At 39.3% G+C, this 17941-nt stretch overlaps 1 protein-coding gene across 1 annotated transcript; it reads right to left on the bottom strand.

Annotated features, from left to right (window-relative positions):
* Nucleotides 1-10117: 10117 nt before the first annotated feature.
* Nucleotides 10118-11005, bottom strand: LOC108069491 (uncharacterized). Its single transcript, XM_017159584.3, has 2 exons — nt 10398-11005; nt 10118-10341 (listed from the first exon to the last, which is right to left on the bottom strand). The coding sequence occupies exons 1-2, from the start codon at nt 10919-10921 to the stop codon at nt 10248-10250; spliced, it is 618 nt and encodes a 205-aa protein (XP_017015073.2). The 5' UTR covers nt 10922-11005; the 3' UTR covers nt 10118-10247.
* Nucleotides 11006-17941: the final 6936 nt, after the last annotated feature.

A 17941-nucleotide genomic window follows, 5' to 3' on the forward strand; every position in this document is an offset into this window, starting at 1 on the left:
ATGGCAATTTTCGCCTTAGCCTTTGGGAAAGCCTACACGGATACAAATATAAGGAACTCATTAAAAATCAATAAAATATAAAACAAATAAAATAAAATCTCTATATTCTTGAAAACTTTTAAAAAGGTGTTGAAAAGGTTGCTTTAAAAATGTCGACATATATTTGTAGCATACTTTTTGACACCTTTTCAACTCATTTCAGTTTTACTAAACATACCATTAAAAAATTCCAGAAGAGGTATATTTTTTAAAATGTGCAACTAAGTTTTAAAAATAAATGTATCCCACTTTTTGTTTTTACTATATATGTAGATATTTATACGTTATCAATGATTACTAATCGTTATGATTACATTTTTTATTTAAATATCAACTACATCTTTAAGTATCAAACCTACCTAGATATTTATTATGTTAGCCACTTTAATTTTGTCCAGGTGTAGAGAACCAGGAGGACGGAGGCTTTTGGAGATGCTGGGGCCGGCACACAATTGCCACGTTTTCCGGCTTTGTGCGGGTTTGTTTTTGACTGGACCGAGCCATCACCAGCTAACATCGAGCATCTACCATTGAGCATCGCCTACCCACGTCACACTTCAGATAAGAGCCTTTGCATATTAGCCCCGCTTTTGGGGCCGAAACGGAACGAAACGAGACGAGACCAGTTGCCAGTTAGGATACCCGACAGGATATCTGGCAGGATATCGTTCATTAGAGCACTAGAAGTTGGCTGCTGGCAGGCGAGGCAATGAACTGTTACCGTTCTGCCATCAGGATGGCCAAATCATTTGTTTAACAACGCCGTCCCCCGCAATTGAAAAGTGGCCCAGAGATCAAACACAAATCACTCGCTGAGTAATCGCCGCGACAGTAATGAAAATGACTTCCATTCCATTCCACTCAGACCTCGACCTCCGGAAAGTTTTACATTTAACTTTTCGGTTGTAAGTTTGTTGTGGTTGCTGAACCAAACTTATAGCCCTAAACCCCTCTTCCGATTTTCTCCTACTACATAGAACAAATAACAGGGCCCGGGGCAATTTTTTGATTTTTGGCTTCTGATTTTGTATGATTTTAGCCTTTGTGATGATGATGTGGGGGAGGTGGGGGGATTAGGGTGGCCCCAATGCAAATAAATTTCATTGGACTTCTCTGCGTAGGCCCAATTAAATTTTCAGCTGGGCCTAGAAATAGAGAGAAAGTTTCGCCAGAGCAACTTTTGTGTAATGAAAACAAATTATGCTTAATAGAAAGTTGCTGGATTGGAAATGGTTTAGGTTTTAGGTTTGAATTTAGCTCACAATGAGGGATTGTTAGGGATTATAAAATTCAGCTGAAACCACACAAGAAAAGAGGATCAACATCAATTAAATATTATAATGAACAAAATGAGACCGCGAATTCTTCAGAACAAGATAAACTATTATATAAATCCATAGATTTAATAATATAATATATATAATATAATATTATATATTTATCAAATAAAAACACCTCTTAACGAGGTAAAAAACTAGTGACGATCGCACCTTCAACATACAAAAGTTCTGATATCAACATTTGTGACGAAAAATTATTACACTCGTCATTAAATAGACTTTCTAATCTTTTCTCATTCGGCCCGCCCTAGCAAACTATTCCAGCCTTTTCCCTTTACAGGCATTTACTATTGCAGCGTGCCGAATGAGAAAATATTAGAAAGTCTATTTAATGACGAGTGTAATAATTTTTCGTCACAAATGTTGATATCAGAACTTTTGTATGTTGAAGGTGCGATCGTCACTAGTTTTTTACCTCGTTAAGAGGTGTTTTTATTTGATATCAGAAGTTTTTGTTTGTTTACTTTTGCTCTCATAGGTGCTAATATAAACATTTAAATTTAAATTGGTCAATCATAATTTTTAAACTATTGTATTTTAACGAATTAAGTTAAAAAGGCGTTGAAGTATTTCAAAATACCTTTTAAACGAGGTATAGCACATGTCTGTACCTTTAGTAGTGTAGAACTTACAAACTAACGTAATGTAGCTATTTTTAGCTTTTTCCCGCTAAAGTAGCGGCTTTTTCCAAAAGTCGTAGAACAAAAGATTCCTATATGGAACTCTTAAGTACAAATTTACTGATTCCATGACATTAAAATACAGTTCGTATACCCTCACACAAAATTCAATACTCAGGGAGCGTTAGTAGTTCGAGCTTGCAAAAGTGGCTATTTTCGTATAAAAATAACTTTTAAACGTGACTTTTTACAGTAATGTGTTATATACCAAAATTTAAGGAATCTCAAGGGCTATACAGTTTAAAGTTTTAAAGAAAATCGTTAGAGCCGTTTTTGAGAAAATTAAAAAAAAGCTAAAAAAAAAGTTTTAACAAATTTTCTTTTGTTCATATCTTTTTAACTATTACATTTACACAAATTGCATATAGAAGGCGTTTATAGCATTTAAAAATACCTTTTAAACGAGATGCAGCACAAGTCTGTAGCTTTAGTAGTATAGAAGTTACGGCTTTCCGAATTTTAGCTATATATAGCTGTTTTCCCGCTAAACTAGCGGGTTTTTCCAAAAGTGGTAGAACAAAAGTTTTTAATATCGATGTGATGAACGTCATATCAAATTTTCAGAACTTAAAAAACATATTTTGGACAAGTGGACAAACAGAATTAAATTTTCATTTTGGGAAGAAGAAGAAAATCTTATTTTGGCTATAACTTTTGAACGGAGAGTCGGATTTTGACAAATGACCCCTCATTCGACGGGTATTTTCAAAAGGAATACAACTAAAATATTGAGAGGGGGCCTTTATCCCCACCGGCCCCAACAGCTCCAAATTTCGAAATTTTCACTTTTTCACTTTCACCGCTCTCTCTCCCAAGCCAATTAATTTTCTTAAAGTCTTGGTATGCAATCCTTTAAGTTTTTGCAATACCATTCGATAGGTGTATCATTCATTATGATCGGACCATCACAGCAGATTTTCATTTCTTCGTGTATATATAGTAGTCGCCTTCGCACACTCTCCTGGTGCGCTTCGTCACTACATGGACTGCCGTCCATAGTGATAAATAAAATAAAACCGCGAATTCTTAGAAAGGAGCTAAATGTTAATTGTTATTAACGAAATTGTCGTTTTAATTTTAATATATATTAAAGCAAAATTTTCTAATTTAAGAACTTCCTTTTGGTGTCTTGAGAAAATTGCAATTTCCCCAAAGCCCCTCCCCTTATCAAAAGATCGGTGGTGGGACATTTGCCTTTATTGACTCCATATTTCTTTATTTTGCGACTGCGTTGCACTTTACGGCTGCCGGCGGGCAGAACGGACGGGTTTTATACGATTTTCTTGTCATTCGGCCTGGTTTATGTCCTTCTCTCGCATGCAAGCGAGTACATTTCCCATTTCCCGGCCGTACGTGTGTTTGCTTTATATGTGGTAGGGGGTGGAAAGGGAGGAAACACAATCATGCATATTTCCCAGGCCTCCAATGTACATATTTTGGTCGAGTTTACGCACTTTATTAACATATACTCAGGCCAAAAGGACGATTCCGAGTCGGATGCCAAGGATGTGGCACATAAAAAATGAATCTGCTGGTCGTGCGTTGCGTCGGAATTTAATATAAAAGGCACAATGATAATATTATAAAATGCTTAAACAGAATATTGAAATGAGCTCAAGGAAACGATTCACTTTATTGCGAATTTCCCCGGCTTACGAGAAGAGAGAGGGTTGGCATTCAATCATATATATATGTACAATTGACTTATGAAGGTCAGCTGCAAAGACGAAGAACCCCACTCAACTGAGACATATTAAACCAACTCATCAGATGAAAGGGCTTAAAGAGATTCGAGATACTAGCTGGACTTTAATTAACTGCAGTAGGAAATAAATTTTGCAGTTTAATTAAAATTTTCTGGGGAATTTCAGAAAACCAAGACCAAGTTGTTTGTCGCTGATCAAATGCACAAAGCAAACAAACCTTGGGGTAAACAAGAAATAACTGGACTGGATGGACTGGATGGCATCGATGATATTTCTGCCGAACACAGAGGGCCACGCAGAGTGTCAATAACAATTTACACTTGAGACGATATCTCAATATTGTTGCACGCCAGCAACAGCAGGACAACAAAAGCAATCAGGCGGATGGAGGATGGTGGGATTTCAACGAGAGCAACAGGACAAAACGGGACAACAGGACACAATGCCGCTGAAGGATGTGATTGGAGGGGGGCTCACTAGTTTGTTTATTTAGCCGGCATCACGCAGCAACAGCAACCCCCAAGTGACACCAGGAACCAGAACCACGACGCCATCTGTCGCCGGCCAGTCAGCGCTCCATGTCCACTTCCCGGATCCTGATCCCATTCTCACTCTCAAGAAAGGCCTCAAAATCGAGGTAAACAACACGAGGAGCAACAGGACACTGGAACATGGCAACAGCCACCAAACAGCAGAGATTAGCCGTTGTCTAGGCGGATCTAACACTTAAAACTGAAAAAAGAAATGATAATTCAAGTGAACATTTCTTAAAGCTTTATTGGAAACTATCAAATGGATAATATAAAAATTGAAAATATAAGTATAAGGGATTTAAAAACACTTATAAATCTGTCGAAAAGAATGCCATAATATTTTCTATACTTTCTATAAAGACAGTCAGATTCATCAAAATGGCCTCTGGAAAATGCAGTTCTGGGTCCCTTTCTTTAGGATTTTCCTTTTCTTTAGGATTTAAATGCATTTTATTAGAGAATTAAAGCACAAACATTTACAGGAATACGACTTTGAAATCAGTATCCCAAAAACCAATTTATGAAAAAGTGTTTAAATGCAGCTCAAGGTCACCTATTTTATTTTCTAACCTTTTCCTGAAGTTTAATCTTTCTCTCAGCTTTCCAAATCAAATATTTACCCTTTTAATCTATTTTATATTTGATCTTATCATTAGTGTGTGGACAAAACAGCACCTCAGTATAAGGTTTTTCATTTCAGCTGCAATGATTGCACTGAAAAAGCAAAGTCAACTTTAAAGGCAAGTCAAACAGAACTCCAAAAGACAGTACAACTAGATTTCAGTTCTCAAGGGTCGGAATACGCCCCATATGAACTTGACTCGAACAAATAGCGCGCTTCGCTGGGGGGATAAGGATAAGGATGATTGTGGATTGTAAGACCTGCTCAATGAGCAGGGCTCATTCGCTGGGCAAACACGACGTTCCTGCTTCAACATTTCTGCTAAGCTTTAAGTGGACACCCATTCAGCCAAAATAAACACGCCTTGAGTTGGAGTGCTATATAGTGGGTCTGGGTCTCGGGGAGATTGAGATTGAGCCATCCATCTGGTCATCATCTCGGGGGCTCCAGCGCCAAATGGAGCAGCCTCTCGAGGATCCCTTGCTGTCCAGCTCCTTGGGTATTTATGCCAATTAGCTCTTGTAAATGCTAATTAGCTGGCGGAGCAAGAGTCACAGTCGCAGGACGGCCAGGAGGCGGACAGCTGATAAATTAGCCATGAATATTCAGCGGCCACGCGCAACGTTATTTTCCGCAAAATTAAATTATACATTTTTAAGTTGGCCCAGCTCGGACCGAAAAGAACGAAAGCCGAAAGGCCTGGCCTCTTCATAATTCAATCTACACTGTCGCAAAAAGAGGCATTTTAAGCTTTATCCGAAGAATGAGCTACAGAAATCACAGGGGTTTCGAAATCACCTATAAAAGCAACCAAAAGTATGCAATAGTATATTTATACCCGTTACTCGTAGAGTAAAAGGGTTTATTGTATTCGTGCAAAAGTATGTAACAGGGAGAAGGAAGCGTTTCCGACCCCATAAAGTATATATATTCTTGATCAGGATCACTAGCCGAGTCGATCTAGCCATGTCCGTCTGTCCGTCTGTCTGTCCGTCTGTCCGTCTGTCTGTCTGTATGAACGCTGAGATCTCAGAAACTATAAAAGCTAGAAGATTGGCATTTTGCATGCAGATTTTAGGAGTTCCTACGCAGCGCAAGTTTGTTTCAAAATGATGCCACGCCCCCTCTAACGCCCACAATCGCTTATATACGATTTAAAAAATTTTAATATTTTGGAAAAGTAAAAATGCAGTTTTATTGTGTTTATCAATACCTATCGAATTGTAGAAGAAATGTAGAAATTTTTCAAATCGGACCATTCGTTAAAAAGTTATGCGTGATCAACGTTTTCTAACTCCATCTCCCTCGCACTCCCTTTACCTGAGTAACGGGTATCTGATAGTCGGGGCACCCGACTATAACGTTCCCTCTTGTTTACTGAATAATTTTAGGCACTTTAAGAAACTGTTTTTTTCCGGAAGTAAACTTTAATCGCAGAAATCACAAGGGACTTAACAACATTTATAAAAGTGTCTAAAAGTATGCAATACATTTTTTCTAGAACGGTGCTCTTTATTTTACTACATAGTTTTAGACACCGTTATAAGCAGTTTTAAAATCCCAGTAATTTCAAAATATTAAGAAAATCGTTTTTTAAATATTTCTGTGACACTTCTAATGATATACTTATGATTTAAAAACTCACATTATATTTTTCAGCCAGTGTAAGCATAGCCCCATCATAATTATCCACTCGAATATTTACCCTGTCGTCTTTGCTCCCGATTATGATGATTGCTCGCCTCTGGCCAAGTTGGCCATGCCTTTGGCGAAATCATTGACGACGAGTACACTTCCTCGGGTCAGAAGTTGCTATATAGCCAAGCTGGCAATGTTCCGGCAAATGTATTGCGCAAAACGGCGTGGAATTGCCTTTAAAAACGCATCAAATTATGCCGGGATGGAGGAGCCCCTTCAAATTAGTGCACACAAAGTCCTGGCAAATGGGGAATGGAAAGTGGGCTGGGTAGTTGGCTACTTGGCGTATTTACCAGGCGCTTAACCGACTTTCCCTGGTTGGTGGGAAAAATATATTGGCAGTGCGGATAGCTGGCTGGATGGCTGACTCTCTGCGCTGGCAAAAGTGCTCCACAATGGCACTCGTTCAGACAATGTTAAATGCGCGCTCGTTGCGAGCTGTCTGTCAACTTGGCTCAAGTGGTTCCCGGTTCCCAGTTCCCAATCCCTGGCCAATAGCTAGCTACTCCTCCTCCGCCTCCTCGTCCTGGCCACTCGATCGATTCCCGCCTCTGACAGCGGCACAATGCGGATGCGGATGCGGATGAGGAAGCGGAGTGCACTTGTCGCCATCATTGACATCAATGCATCGCAGCTGGCTTTTTAGCTGTCGCTGCTCCTACCAAATGAGGAGAAATGAGGGCTGAAGGGGGGTTGAAGGGACGATGGGACGCAGGACCAAAAGGACCCAGTGGGTGGTGTTGGCCAAACACTTTGGCATAATTTCCAGCGAATAACTAACGGGCGTGGCCCGCGCATCGATAGCCTCCTCATCCAGCACACAGTTCCAAAAAAGACGTACAGCATCAACGGATGTCAAAAGCAGGACAATTTTTTGGTTTTGTATATAACTTAATATAAAATAAAGTCAACTATAGTTTAAAATAAGTGGCTAAATATGGTCTAATAAACTAATTCAAGTAAACTAAAAACTCAGAAACATATTAGAATAAGTATTACATAAATCGAATACATAAATTACAGTTCTCAGAACAGCACTAACATAAATTTTAAATAAATCATGCTTAACTTTCAGTTTAGTGCCATCTCCGCTTATTTCGTTATTTTTGTTTAGTAAACCCAAACTTTATCCTTAATGTTAATTGGTATGGAATTCAAAAGCTTCCACTTTCCTCACAGAATTGGATTTCGATTTTTCAGGATATCAGACTGTGGCGATTTTTCTACCATTTTATAGAAATGCGCCCAAATAAAATTAAAAAAATTTAGTATGTTTAAATAAAGCTTAGACTTTAAATAAAAAAAACGAGTTTTATTTAAATCACGTCGCGACGCAAAGTTTGAAACCGAATGGAATTTTTTTGTAGGAGAAATTAATTTTCTGTCACATTTTATTTGAACTCTAATTGAGTTCCTTAAGTTAAGTTAGCGACTGAAATGGACAAGGTGTGACCTATTATATATTTTTGTCCCTTTTGTAATTTTTTTCGTTCGAAATCCAAACGTCAACCCTGATTAAAATTGATATGGATACTTTAAAGTTCCCATTTCTCTAATATTTAAATTCAAATGAGACAATGACTAATCTTTAATTTTTTAAATCAATATCGACTCTAAGTCTTTAAAATTTAAATCGTTTAAATATATTGATTACGAATCCTCATATTTTTATATTACCTGTCATTCAGTTGCCACAATTTTTTGTAACATGCGATTCATCACTTTTGATTGATTTATTGACTTTTTTCAAACACTTTTTGTATGTCAGATTGAATTATTCATGTTTTGATTTTTGTAAAGATATTTGATGAAAAAGATGTTTGTGAGAAAGCTGAATGAGTTTCGGTTTCCAAGAGCCTTTGTATGAAAGACAAGCCTTATATTTCAATTTCATCTTATTGGGCTACAAATATATTTCATATTAAAGTATTATATGTATTTTCGGCTGAAACAAAGGAAGATACAAAATTACACCCGTTGAGTACACTTAAATTCGAAAATAATTTCCCCAACTTACGCATATCCCCACTTTCAGGGCGAAATCATCGTATTTTTCTCTCTGCAGGTGGCAGTCATGCCGTGTCATATTGAAAGCAGCTTTTACTGTCCGAACAGCAGGCTCAGAAAAAAAATAAAAACCCTTTATGCAATCTGCATACAGGCGAACAGATTTCTTTGTGCGAGAATTGATTGCATATTACGTATACGTAATGCCGCAAAAGCGCCATTTCTGCCATTTTCTGCCGCCACACGCACAGCACAGCCTCATCAATAACTAAAGCCGACAGCCTCGCCTTCCATTCCAAATGAAGGTGAAAAGTGGGTGGTGGGGTAGTTAAGGGGGCGTGGCAGCCAAGTTGTTAGCACGCTCGACTGATATTATTTTTTGCTCCTTTATGAATTATTCGCAAACGCATTGATTCGCTGAGGAGGAAATCCCCAAGCCAAAGGCAACAAGGAAACCAAACGAAAGGAAGGCGTCTTGCTGTGAAATTTTCATTTGGGTTTTATTTACGTTCAATCGAGTTTTCGCGAAATTAGTTAAGTTTAGCGTGAATTTTATTATGCCAGGTAGAAAGTCGAGCAAACTTCTTAATTAAAAGATTTGCCCACTGATTGGGTATTTGGCCAAGGTATTTGGAAGGTAAATGTATATTCAATTTGTTAAATACATTCGAGTGCCATTGTCTGCGGCGATAATTGCCAGAGTTGTCGGGGAATCCGGATGGTGACCCCGACACAACCGCCACCCTCTATAGTCTGGCCATAAATCTCATTTCATTTTTGCCCAGCCAGCGCAAATAAATCCACAGATATGAGCCGAATGACCCTAACTGACCATTCGACATTGCACTCTGAACGAATTTATTTACGGCAGTTGTTATTTTTACGAGAGTCTCTGCACAAAATGTTGCATAGAGCTAAACCACACACAAACTAATGCCATTTCCGAATTTAATTCTGGGGCACAGGGCTCTCTGGAATCTCCATTTAAATCAATGTTGATGCTTGCCTTTGAGGCCATTTAATTGCGGAAGGTGAAATACTCGGTTCATAAGGAGGCAGAAAGCGCTGAAGCGTAGGAATTTTGTTCATTGAGCAGCCTGGGCAATTTGACTTAAATTCCATAACTCGATTACCCTTCGATGCTTTAAATTTGAGTTTAATTAAATTTCATTCCAGTTTAAGTTAAAGTACCAATAACTATGGGTTTCGAGCAGTGAATTTCTTTGTGCAGATGAATTTAGTTATCAGAAAAAATGTTAGATTACAACTTGTGGGCTATTTTTAATTGAAAATTGCTATTTCTTGAAAATACTGTTTTATTTTATTCCAAGCCCAATTTTATTTTTTTTTAATTAGAAAATTATGTATTTCATAGGTAAATTAAAGTTCACCGAAACATCAAATTAAAATGGAGTTTTTAACTTAATTAAAGAATGGTAATATTTTTATAAATAACAGTCACAGTAAGAGTATAAAAAACCCATCTAAAAAATATCAAAATTGCAAAATAATTTATTACAAATCTTTTATGTATCTATTTATTATATTTCCTGTTTTTCCAATTTGACTTCAAAAGGTGACTTCAAGGGACATTATTGACAGGTGAGTTAACCATCCGTTTTTCAAAAGCTTTTGATCTTCAGCTGGTTAAAATTGAACTTGCTCATGTAGGTGGGACCAAGTTTGGGTCTGGGCAACCGGCAGGGTCCCCGTTTGCTGTAAAGATTACAAGATTATGGATCAAAAGATAGGCTTTCTCGATTCAAACTCACCAAGCGCTATGAAATTGGCTTAAACTCTCATTAGCTTCGCGCTGGCTTTGCGCTTCCTTACTTGAGATCGTGTTGGTCCTGTGACAATTGCAGTGATCATGGAGCAAGGACCTCAGCTGGCTGTTGGCATTCTGATGACCACCTTGTCTTAAAATCTCGGCCAACATCTTGGCCAGCAAGTGCTCCAAAACCTGTTCGGGATTGGGTCGACTGGCCAAATGGGGATTCACATAGTGCATCACCTGGTGAACGGTTCTTTCGTAATCCACCGGAAGTCCTGTATGACGATCCATGCGAAATAGCTTAGGAATCCGCGTTTTTTGCTTGGGTTTCTTCTGAACCACAGTCCTGCGCCAAATCCTTTGGCTCGGTGGCACAGAGGATTGCTTTGAAATGGGTCGATTGGCCGATTGGAACCGGGTCTTCAAGAAACGCTGCTGCTGCGGATCCGTTTTCGGCTTTTTCTGAGCGGAGCTCTTCTTTTTGGCCATCGATTTGACACGAACTGGCTTTGTCGAAAGCATTATGGATTTCTGTATCAACGGAATAATTTTGCGTGGCTCTAAACGTTTGCTTCTAAATATCTAGATATCGAGAAAGTCTACACAAAGCCATCTATTTGTTTAGACAATAAAAATAATATTTGAAAAAGATGCATAAAAATTAAAAAATCTAAGAAATCACTAGAGATTTTAAAATGTTTTTGGCTGTGTACAACATTTATTCGAATGACCTGCCGTTTTGCAGATGCAAATACTATTTAACTGAGAACATGATTACAATTGCCGTGCCAGATTTATGATTTCATTGCCCACACACACGGCACACGGCTGTTGCAGACTTGTTTCAGACACAAGTTGTGAGCTGATGTGGCCACAGCCCAACTTAACTTTTGAAACAATGTCAAACGCAATAAACGTGTGAGTGTGTGTGGAGTGTTAAACCGCATTGTTTAAAACGCAGCGCCGGCGAACAATGTAAATCGTACATGCGAGAGTTGCACAGGGATATAACATATAGTACATAAGTACGCAGATATACGTATAAATTATACGAGATACGGGCACCCACCCACACGAACAATAACAAATAGTGGCACACACTCAGCTGGATTGCAAAAGACGCAGCAGAAATAGAACAAAAGCAATATAATTAATCATCGAAGAGCAGGCCAAGCAGAAACAGCATGCTGTTAAAGCAGAGCAGCGGGAGCAGAAGCAAAAGCAGAAACAGAAACAGCATCCCGGCATCAGGATCACATCTAGAATTAGAGCCCTCCCTCGTGGCAAGCCTCGAAAACGACATTTGCGGAGCAAATATTGTTGCAACATTGCTAGCAACATAATTCACATTAACGGTTTGGAGAGTCGTGTGTGGAATGCTCTATTGCACATATATTTTGAATTGAAAATATATAAACGATTACCAACCAGTTTTTATATAAATTAACAAAGTTATCAATGATGGTCCTTCGAGCCGGATGATTACTAAAACCATCACTTGTTGCTCCAACAAATACGAAACTACAAATACTAAAAATTACTTTTACTTTAAAAATAACAACCATTTGTACATTCAAAAATATGTTATAAAGGGACCTTCAAACCGGATTTTTTCTTTCTAGGTAATAAAATAAAATAATTTGTATGTATGTTACTTATCCATTTATTTCAAATTTAAACCAATAATGTTAGCACATTTTACTGCTTTACATTTGTTTAGTCACAAAAACCTGAGAATTTGTTACCAAAACTTAGTGCTAACAAGAATTTCATTGGGTAAATAAATTTCGTAAATCCTCAGCGTCAACAAATCGATATGGCAAGCCCCGAAAACAAATCCGAAATGAAGAGTACTAATGACACATACTTGTTTTTGGCACGGGGCGTGGCCCAGAAGGGGCGTGGCACTCGCAGCGTAGTGTTTATGTTGCAGCTAGATGCACTGCTGATGCGATTGATGCAACTGCAACTGTGCAACACAGTGTGTGCAATCAATTATGCTGGATGGGTTATGTAGCCACCGATGCCAGAAGCTCACCCACAATGATGCAGTGTGTGCAGCTGTCAGGAGTCGGAAGCCCATCATCGATGGCAGGCTATATGGACTATATAGATCCAATTCCATTCGATTCGCAGCACTCAGAGTCTTATCCCAGGCTAAGTTTTATTAAGGGGGCGAAATTGAAAAGCATTAATGTCATTTTTTATAACAAAACGTCAAATTTGATTTTTTATTTAAAGCCACGCAAGCAGACAAAGCCAAGGAAATGACTTCACACCTTCAACGCCCTCTTTGCAAAACTCTGGCGAAGAGAAAGAAATGGATCAAATATAGATTTATGTGTTTCATGTCAAAATAAATGGATTTTACATGTTGCCACAAAGCGTTCGCCGCCGACTCGGAATCCTTGCGTCACAGGACGTGAGGGCGACAACAACAATGAAAAAATAACGTGGCATTAAAATGTCATTTCATACTCATACAAACAAGCTCATATAACGCTCCCTTTTGTCGGGGGTAGCGAAATATTAAGTTAATATGTTTGATCTGGGGGTGGGTGTAGGTGGTTCTGTGTATGTGGAACTCCTCCTTTGATCCCTGGAAATTTAGCAAAGTGCAGACAGGATATTGGCAGCTGCTTGCAGCCACACAGGATATTAAAGCCATAAAGATGAAATATTTTCAGCGCTCAGCAATCAGGTGGGATCCCGAATCCGTAGCTAGACAAATTCCCCCGAACAATGGGGATTATTCAAATTATTTCCCACTTCTCGAATCTGACAGCCCGTCACAGTCACCTCGCAGTCACATCGCAGTCTCCTCGAAAACCTGGCACGTCTATTTGTGTTTGCTCTCCCGATTCCCGATTCCCATTGCCTACTTTCCTCCCCCCATATCGCCACCCACTCCAGTGTGACACATGATGCCATGTCATATAATTTATCAGCGCATTATTGGCATTCAACTCGCGTCCTGACATTGCCCTGAAAGGCCAACAAAAAATTTCTGCTCTCGCTGCCCTGCAGTGCCACCAAGTGGCACATGGCCTGCCCCAACTCAGTCAAAACGCCACAAACCATATATGGCAAAATGCACAGGAAGTTAAGAGGGGTTGCTTCTGAATAATACCATTCTTATTTTGAAACAATAGATTTTTAATCCAAATTATTTAATATTTATTTCTATTAATTTAATACAAGGTATTCGAGCCGGATTATTCTTAAATATGATTGAAACATTAAACTTCAGCATTTATCTCCATCAGTAAATCGTCTTTATGGCATTGCACTTTTAATATTTTATTACAGTTATTTATTGTATTTATTTATTTATGGTCCTTCGAGCCGGATTGCTTGGAATTTATACTGAAACTTATTCATTTATATCTCCATGATTTAAGGGTCTTCAAAGTACAACACCCCAATTTCTCTCAGTGCCTTGCCAGCTCCCTTGAGCTTTGTTTTCATTTCTCCTCTTTTCTTTTCCTTTCTTTCCTTTCCTGCTTTTCATTTTGATAAATATGTGGAGGGCAGAAATCTATCATTTCGCGTGTCGCATAAATAAATACATCAAGAGGCAGCAGCAACACCCACCCACCCACACACGCAACACCCTTCCTTTCGGGTTCAGAGGGCACACAGCACACAAACTGTTAATCAACGGCAAATGGGGAATCCCCTTCCCTACGTTCCTCGCTGCTGTTGTTGTTGTTTTGACTGTTGTGCTGGGGAGTTGGCAATTTGTTTAGTCGTTAAACTTTTTTAGCGTTTCGTTATTTAATGCAAATTGATGATAACGGGCAACGCGCTAATGAGTATACGAGTATGTACACCGGATGGGAAGGGGCTTTCGACTCATAACCCATTCTTTTGGGAAGACCCTAAATAGAATGTACCAATTTACCAGCACAAGCGCAGCATAAATATCCAACATCCTCATACTCGTTGGTAATCAACGAGCGTTCTAGGAACTGTCGACACTGCTCGAAAAAGAGGGTAAATAAAATGTATTTAATTTATTTTTAGGGAACTTACATGGGAAACTCATCCTTTCATTTTCTCCCGGTGTCCTTAAAGCCATAAATAACACACACAATTGGCGCATTTGTGGTTGTTGTTTCGCCTTCTCCAGTGCGACACCTTTTATGTGTCCGGGGAGCCTCAGTTTGTTAAATGAAATTCGTTAAAAGTCCTGCCAAAGGAGTGGAAAAAGGCGCCCGAAACGAACAGCCAGCTGCTGGCATTGCCAAGAGCACTTTTCCTGCGTTTTCGGCTGGCTTTCGGTTACGTGTGCAGTCAATTCCACTCGGCTGCCCATTGAAAAGTTTTGCACTTCGCTGCACAAAGGACATGGAGGCGAACGGCAAAACCTTCAGAGGGCAGAGGGCAACAGCAACAACATCAAGGCCACCGAAACGGGTTGCGAGTGGGAGGGGCTCTTAATCGTAATACCTCCCACTGCTGCGGGGTGAAAAACTAAGCACTAGACATCATAATACAACTTTGAGACAACCTCCTCCTCCTCCTCGAGCGATAATAATTTATGTGCCATGCTAAAAACATTGTTGCATAACTTCATTTCCATTTCCGGACTTCTTTCCCGAAAAACTTTGGCGCTTATTGAACTCCCATGAAAATGCGTCACTGCGAAAAACACATAAGGACAATATGCATACACAGAAAGAAATATATCGAGATTAATTGATCTATTAATCGAAAAATATCAAAAAAGATAGATAAAGAAGTTTTAATTTTTGAACATGATACTTTTCCTTACATTTTTTCTGGAATTTCATAATCTATTGTTTTTGGAAATATAACTTTTTGGACTTTTCTTTCCAAAGATCGAAAAATATGGAAAACAAAATAGGTTAAGAAGTTTTAACTTCCGTTTTTCGAACATGATATTAATTTTCCCGACATTTTTGATTAAATTTTTAAGGATTTTCATAATCTAAAAATTTTTTATTGGTGCAGCGAACGGAATGGGTGAGCAACTTTGTTGTGTCCTACAATATCTCGGAAAGGCTGAGGGACCGAATACTCAAGCGGGAGGGCCAGTCCATTTCCTTGACTACCGAAAACACTCGATAGCCAAGACCACGGCCATTACAACAGCCGATGATGTGGTGGGGAGGCACTCAATTGGTTGGGATGGGCTGGGGAAACTGGGATGTTGGGTCGTTGGGAAACTGGGAAGCAGATGACCACCGGACGGCGGTGATATGACCGCAAAACCAATACGAGTGCCAGGACGATTCGATTTAATGGAAAATCGACCGCAGAAACAGCAACAACTTAAGCGATTCAGAAATTGCAGCCCCGAATCCCCGTGATCCCCGCCGACTTTCCACATCTGACACACTTTTGGGACACTTACATACACACTTAACCGAGAATCTGGCCTCACGGGCCACGCAATTAGGGGGCTTAACCACTGGCCGACGGGCCTTGAACTGCGCTATATGCTATCTGCTATCTGCAGCTGAAGTATGAGGGCGCCCATCGACGATATATTGAAACTTGAAAGCATTAAGCGAACGGCGGACCGGCGAAAACCAAAGCGAACCGCGGCGCAATTACGGCGGAATCGGTATTGGTATGCAATGCGAGGGCAGAGCAACGGATTTTAAACTTATATAGTTCTTAAAATTCTTAAATCTTAAATACAGATTTATAGAGAAGAAGACAAACAACTTTTAGGGGTATTCCAGCTTAAAATCTGAATGTTCTGCGACAAGTTATGAGCTTTTGAAGTGCGGTTTTGGGTCACCTTTGACAAAGCAGTGAAAATTTAACCAGAGATTTGAGAAAAACGTGTGAATTTGAAGAATATTTTTAATGAAGATATAAGCACTAGCAGTGCAGTTTTGGATCACCTTTATATGAGAAACCATTTAACAGCTCCATTTTATAGGATGCTTTTTGAAGATTTTAATAATTTACTTATACATAAAAGTCAAGTAAAATTATATCACTATCACAAGTCAGTTTTAAGTTCTGGGTGTGTAGTTTTGGGTCACCTTTTTGCGTTTTTCAATGATAACTATACATTTCCTATCCACCCTCGCCATTAAATGCCGTCAGCTAGGCAGCTGTAATAAAGCCAGAGAAAACAAAACCGGATGATGGTGGGTCAGGGATGGCGATGGAACTGGGAGTGGGATTGGGATTGGAACCTAGTGTAGTGGGCTTGTCGCCGATGCCATCGAAAACAGAAGTTCTGCGATTAAGCCAAACGAAAAGAGCACAAACACAGAAGTCCTCCACTTTGCTTTGCTGCTTGCTGCTCGGCGATTCCAGTTGCTATTCCTATTGCGATTGCGATTCCTGCAAACCAATTCAAGTGTTCCGTGAAATGAGTCGAAAATTGACATTCGATTTGCAAGACCATTGCACATAGCACTGGGCTGTCGCCAGTCTGGAACCGCGAATCGCGAGGGTGGGCGTTGTCGGACCCAGTGTGTGGGCGTGGTCGTGCAACTATTAAAGCACCGTTTTTTTGCGGTTTGGATCCGGCACGAACCACGAACACCGAACAAACGAACAGAGAGCCTTAAAGTCAGCAGAGCAGCTGGAAAGTATGCAATTAATTTTGCAATTGCATGTGAAGTGCACATAAAACGATGGCATTCGAATTCGCAGTAACATTCCATATGCACATGGGGAACAATTAAGCACCTGACCAGGCCCAGTTCTCAGTTCCACGAAACCGGCCTAAGTACAGGGAAAGAAAATGTATATGCTGATCAATTTAATGAACCTTTAAAGCTTAAAATTTGCAAAAAAAAAGGCATTTGGCATTTATTAGGAATCAAAATATATCGTAGCCTACTTTTAGACACCTTAGATTATTAATTAGGTGATTGATTTGATGATTTGGATATTACAATATAATGGTCTAATAATTTTTCGGAATTTATTTCAACTTAATATATATTGTAGAATACTTTTAGACACGATTTCAGATTTTAAATCTCTTAATGAATTAGGGGTAAAGAAATCAAATATTGTAGCATACTGTTAGATACAATTTTCGCAGATTTCAAATCTCGTAATATATTTGGGATAAATAAATCAAACATTCCTTTTTTTTCTATCTGTATTCAATCGATATACCATGGTGCAGGCTAATCACCTTGCACTTGCCGTCAAGCTCTCGTCTTCTCATTTGCATGGCGAATGAGAGAGAGCTGCTCTGCAATCGTCACTACTCAAATTAAATTCGAGGTGAATCATTGATACGGATCAAAGCAACTGCTACGGCGGCTGCAATGAAGTGAATTGTTCCCGGGCCTGTGTCTAAGTTGGCTTAAATACCAAAATGCTAAATGCTGGCAATTAAACTGCGCCCCAAACTGCAGGACTGCCTCGTTACGGGCCACAATTATTCAGATCTGCAGATTCCCCTGGATTCTCTGGCTCTCTGGCCGCCTAATGAGACTGCCGCAATGCTGCTGAGTCTGCTGTCGCCCGGCGCAGCTCATTAAATATTTAATTGCGAAATTAAAAGAATATGCCAGCGCAGCAGAAATGCGACTC

This window comes from Drosophila takahashii, chromosome 2L (assembly GCF_030179915.1).
Source record: "Drosophila takahashii strain IR98-3 E-12201 chromosome 2L, DtakHiC1v2, whole genome shotgun sequence".
Classification (NCBI taxonomy): domain Eukaryota; kingdom Metazoa; phylum Arthropoda; class Insecta; order Diptera; family Drosophilidae; genus Drosophila; species Drosophila takahashii.

Coding starts and splice junctions, on each gene's coding strand:
- LOC108069491 (XM_017159584.3), bottom strand. CDS start 10,921: ATGCTTTCGACAAAGCCAGTTCGTGTCAAATCGATGGCCAAAAAGAAG. Junction 10,342..10,397: donor AGCCAATTTCATAGCGCTTG/GTGAGTTTGAAT, acceptor TAATCTTTACAG/CAAACGGGGACCCTGCCGGT.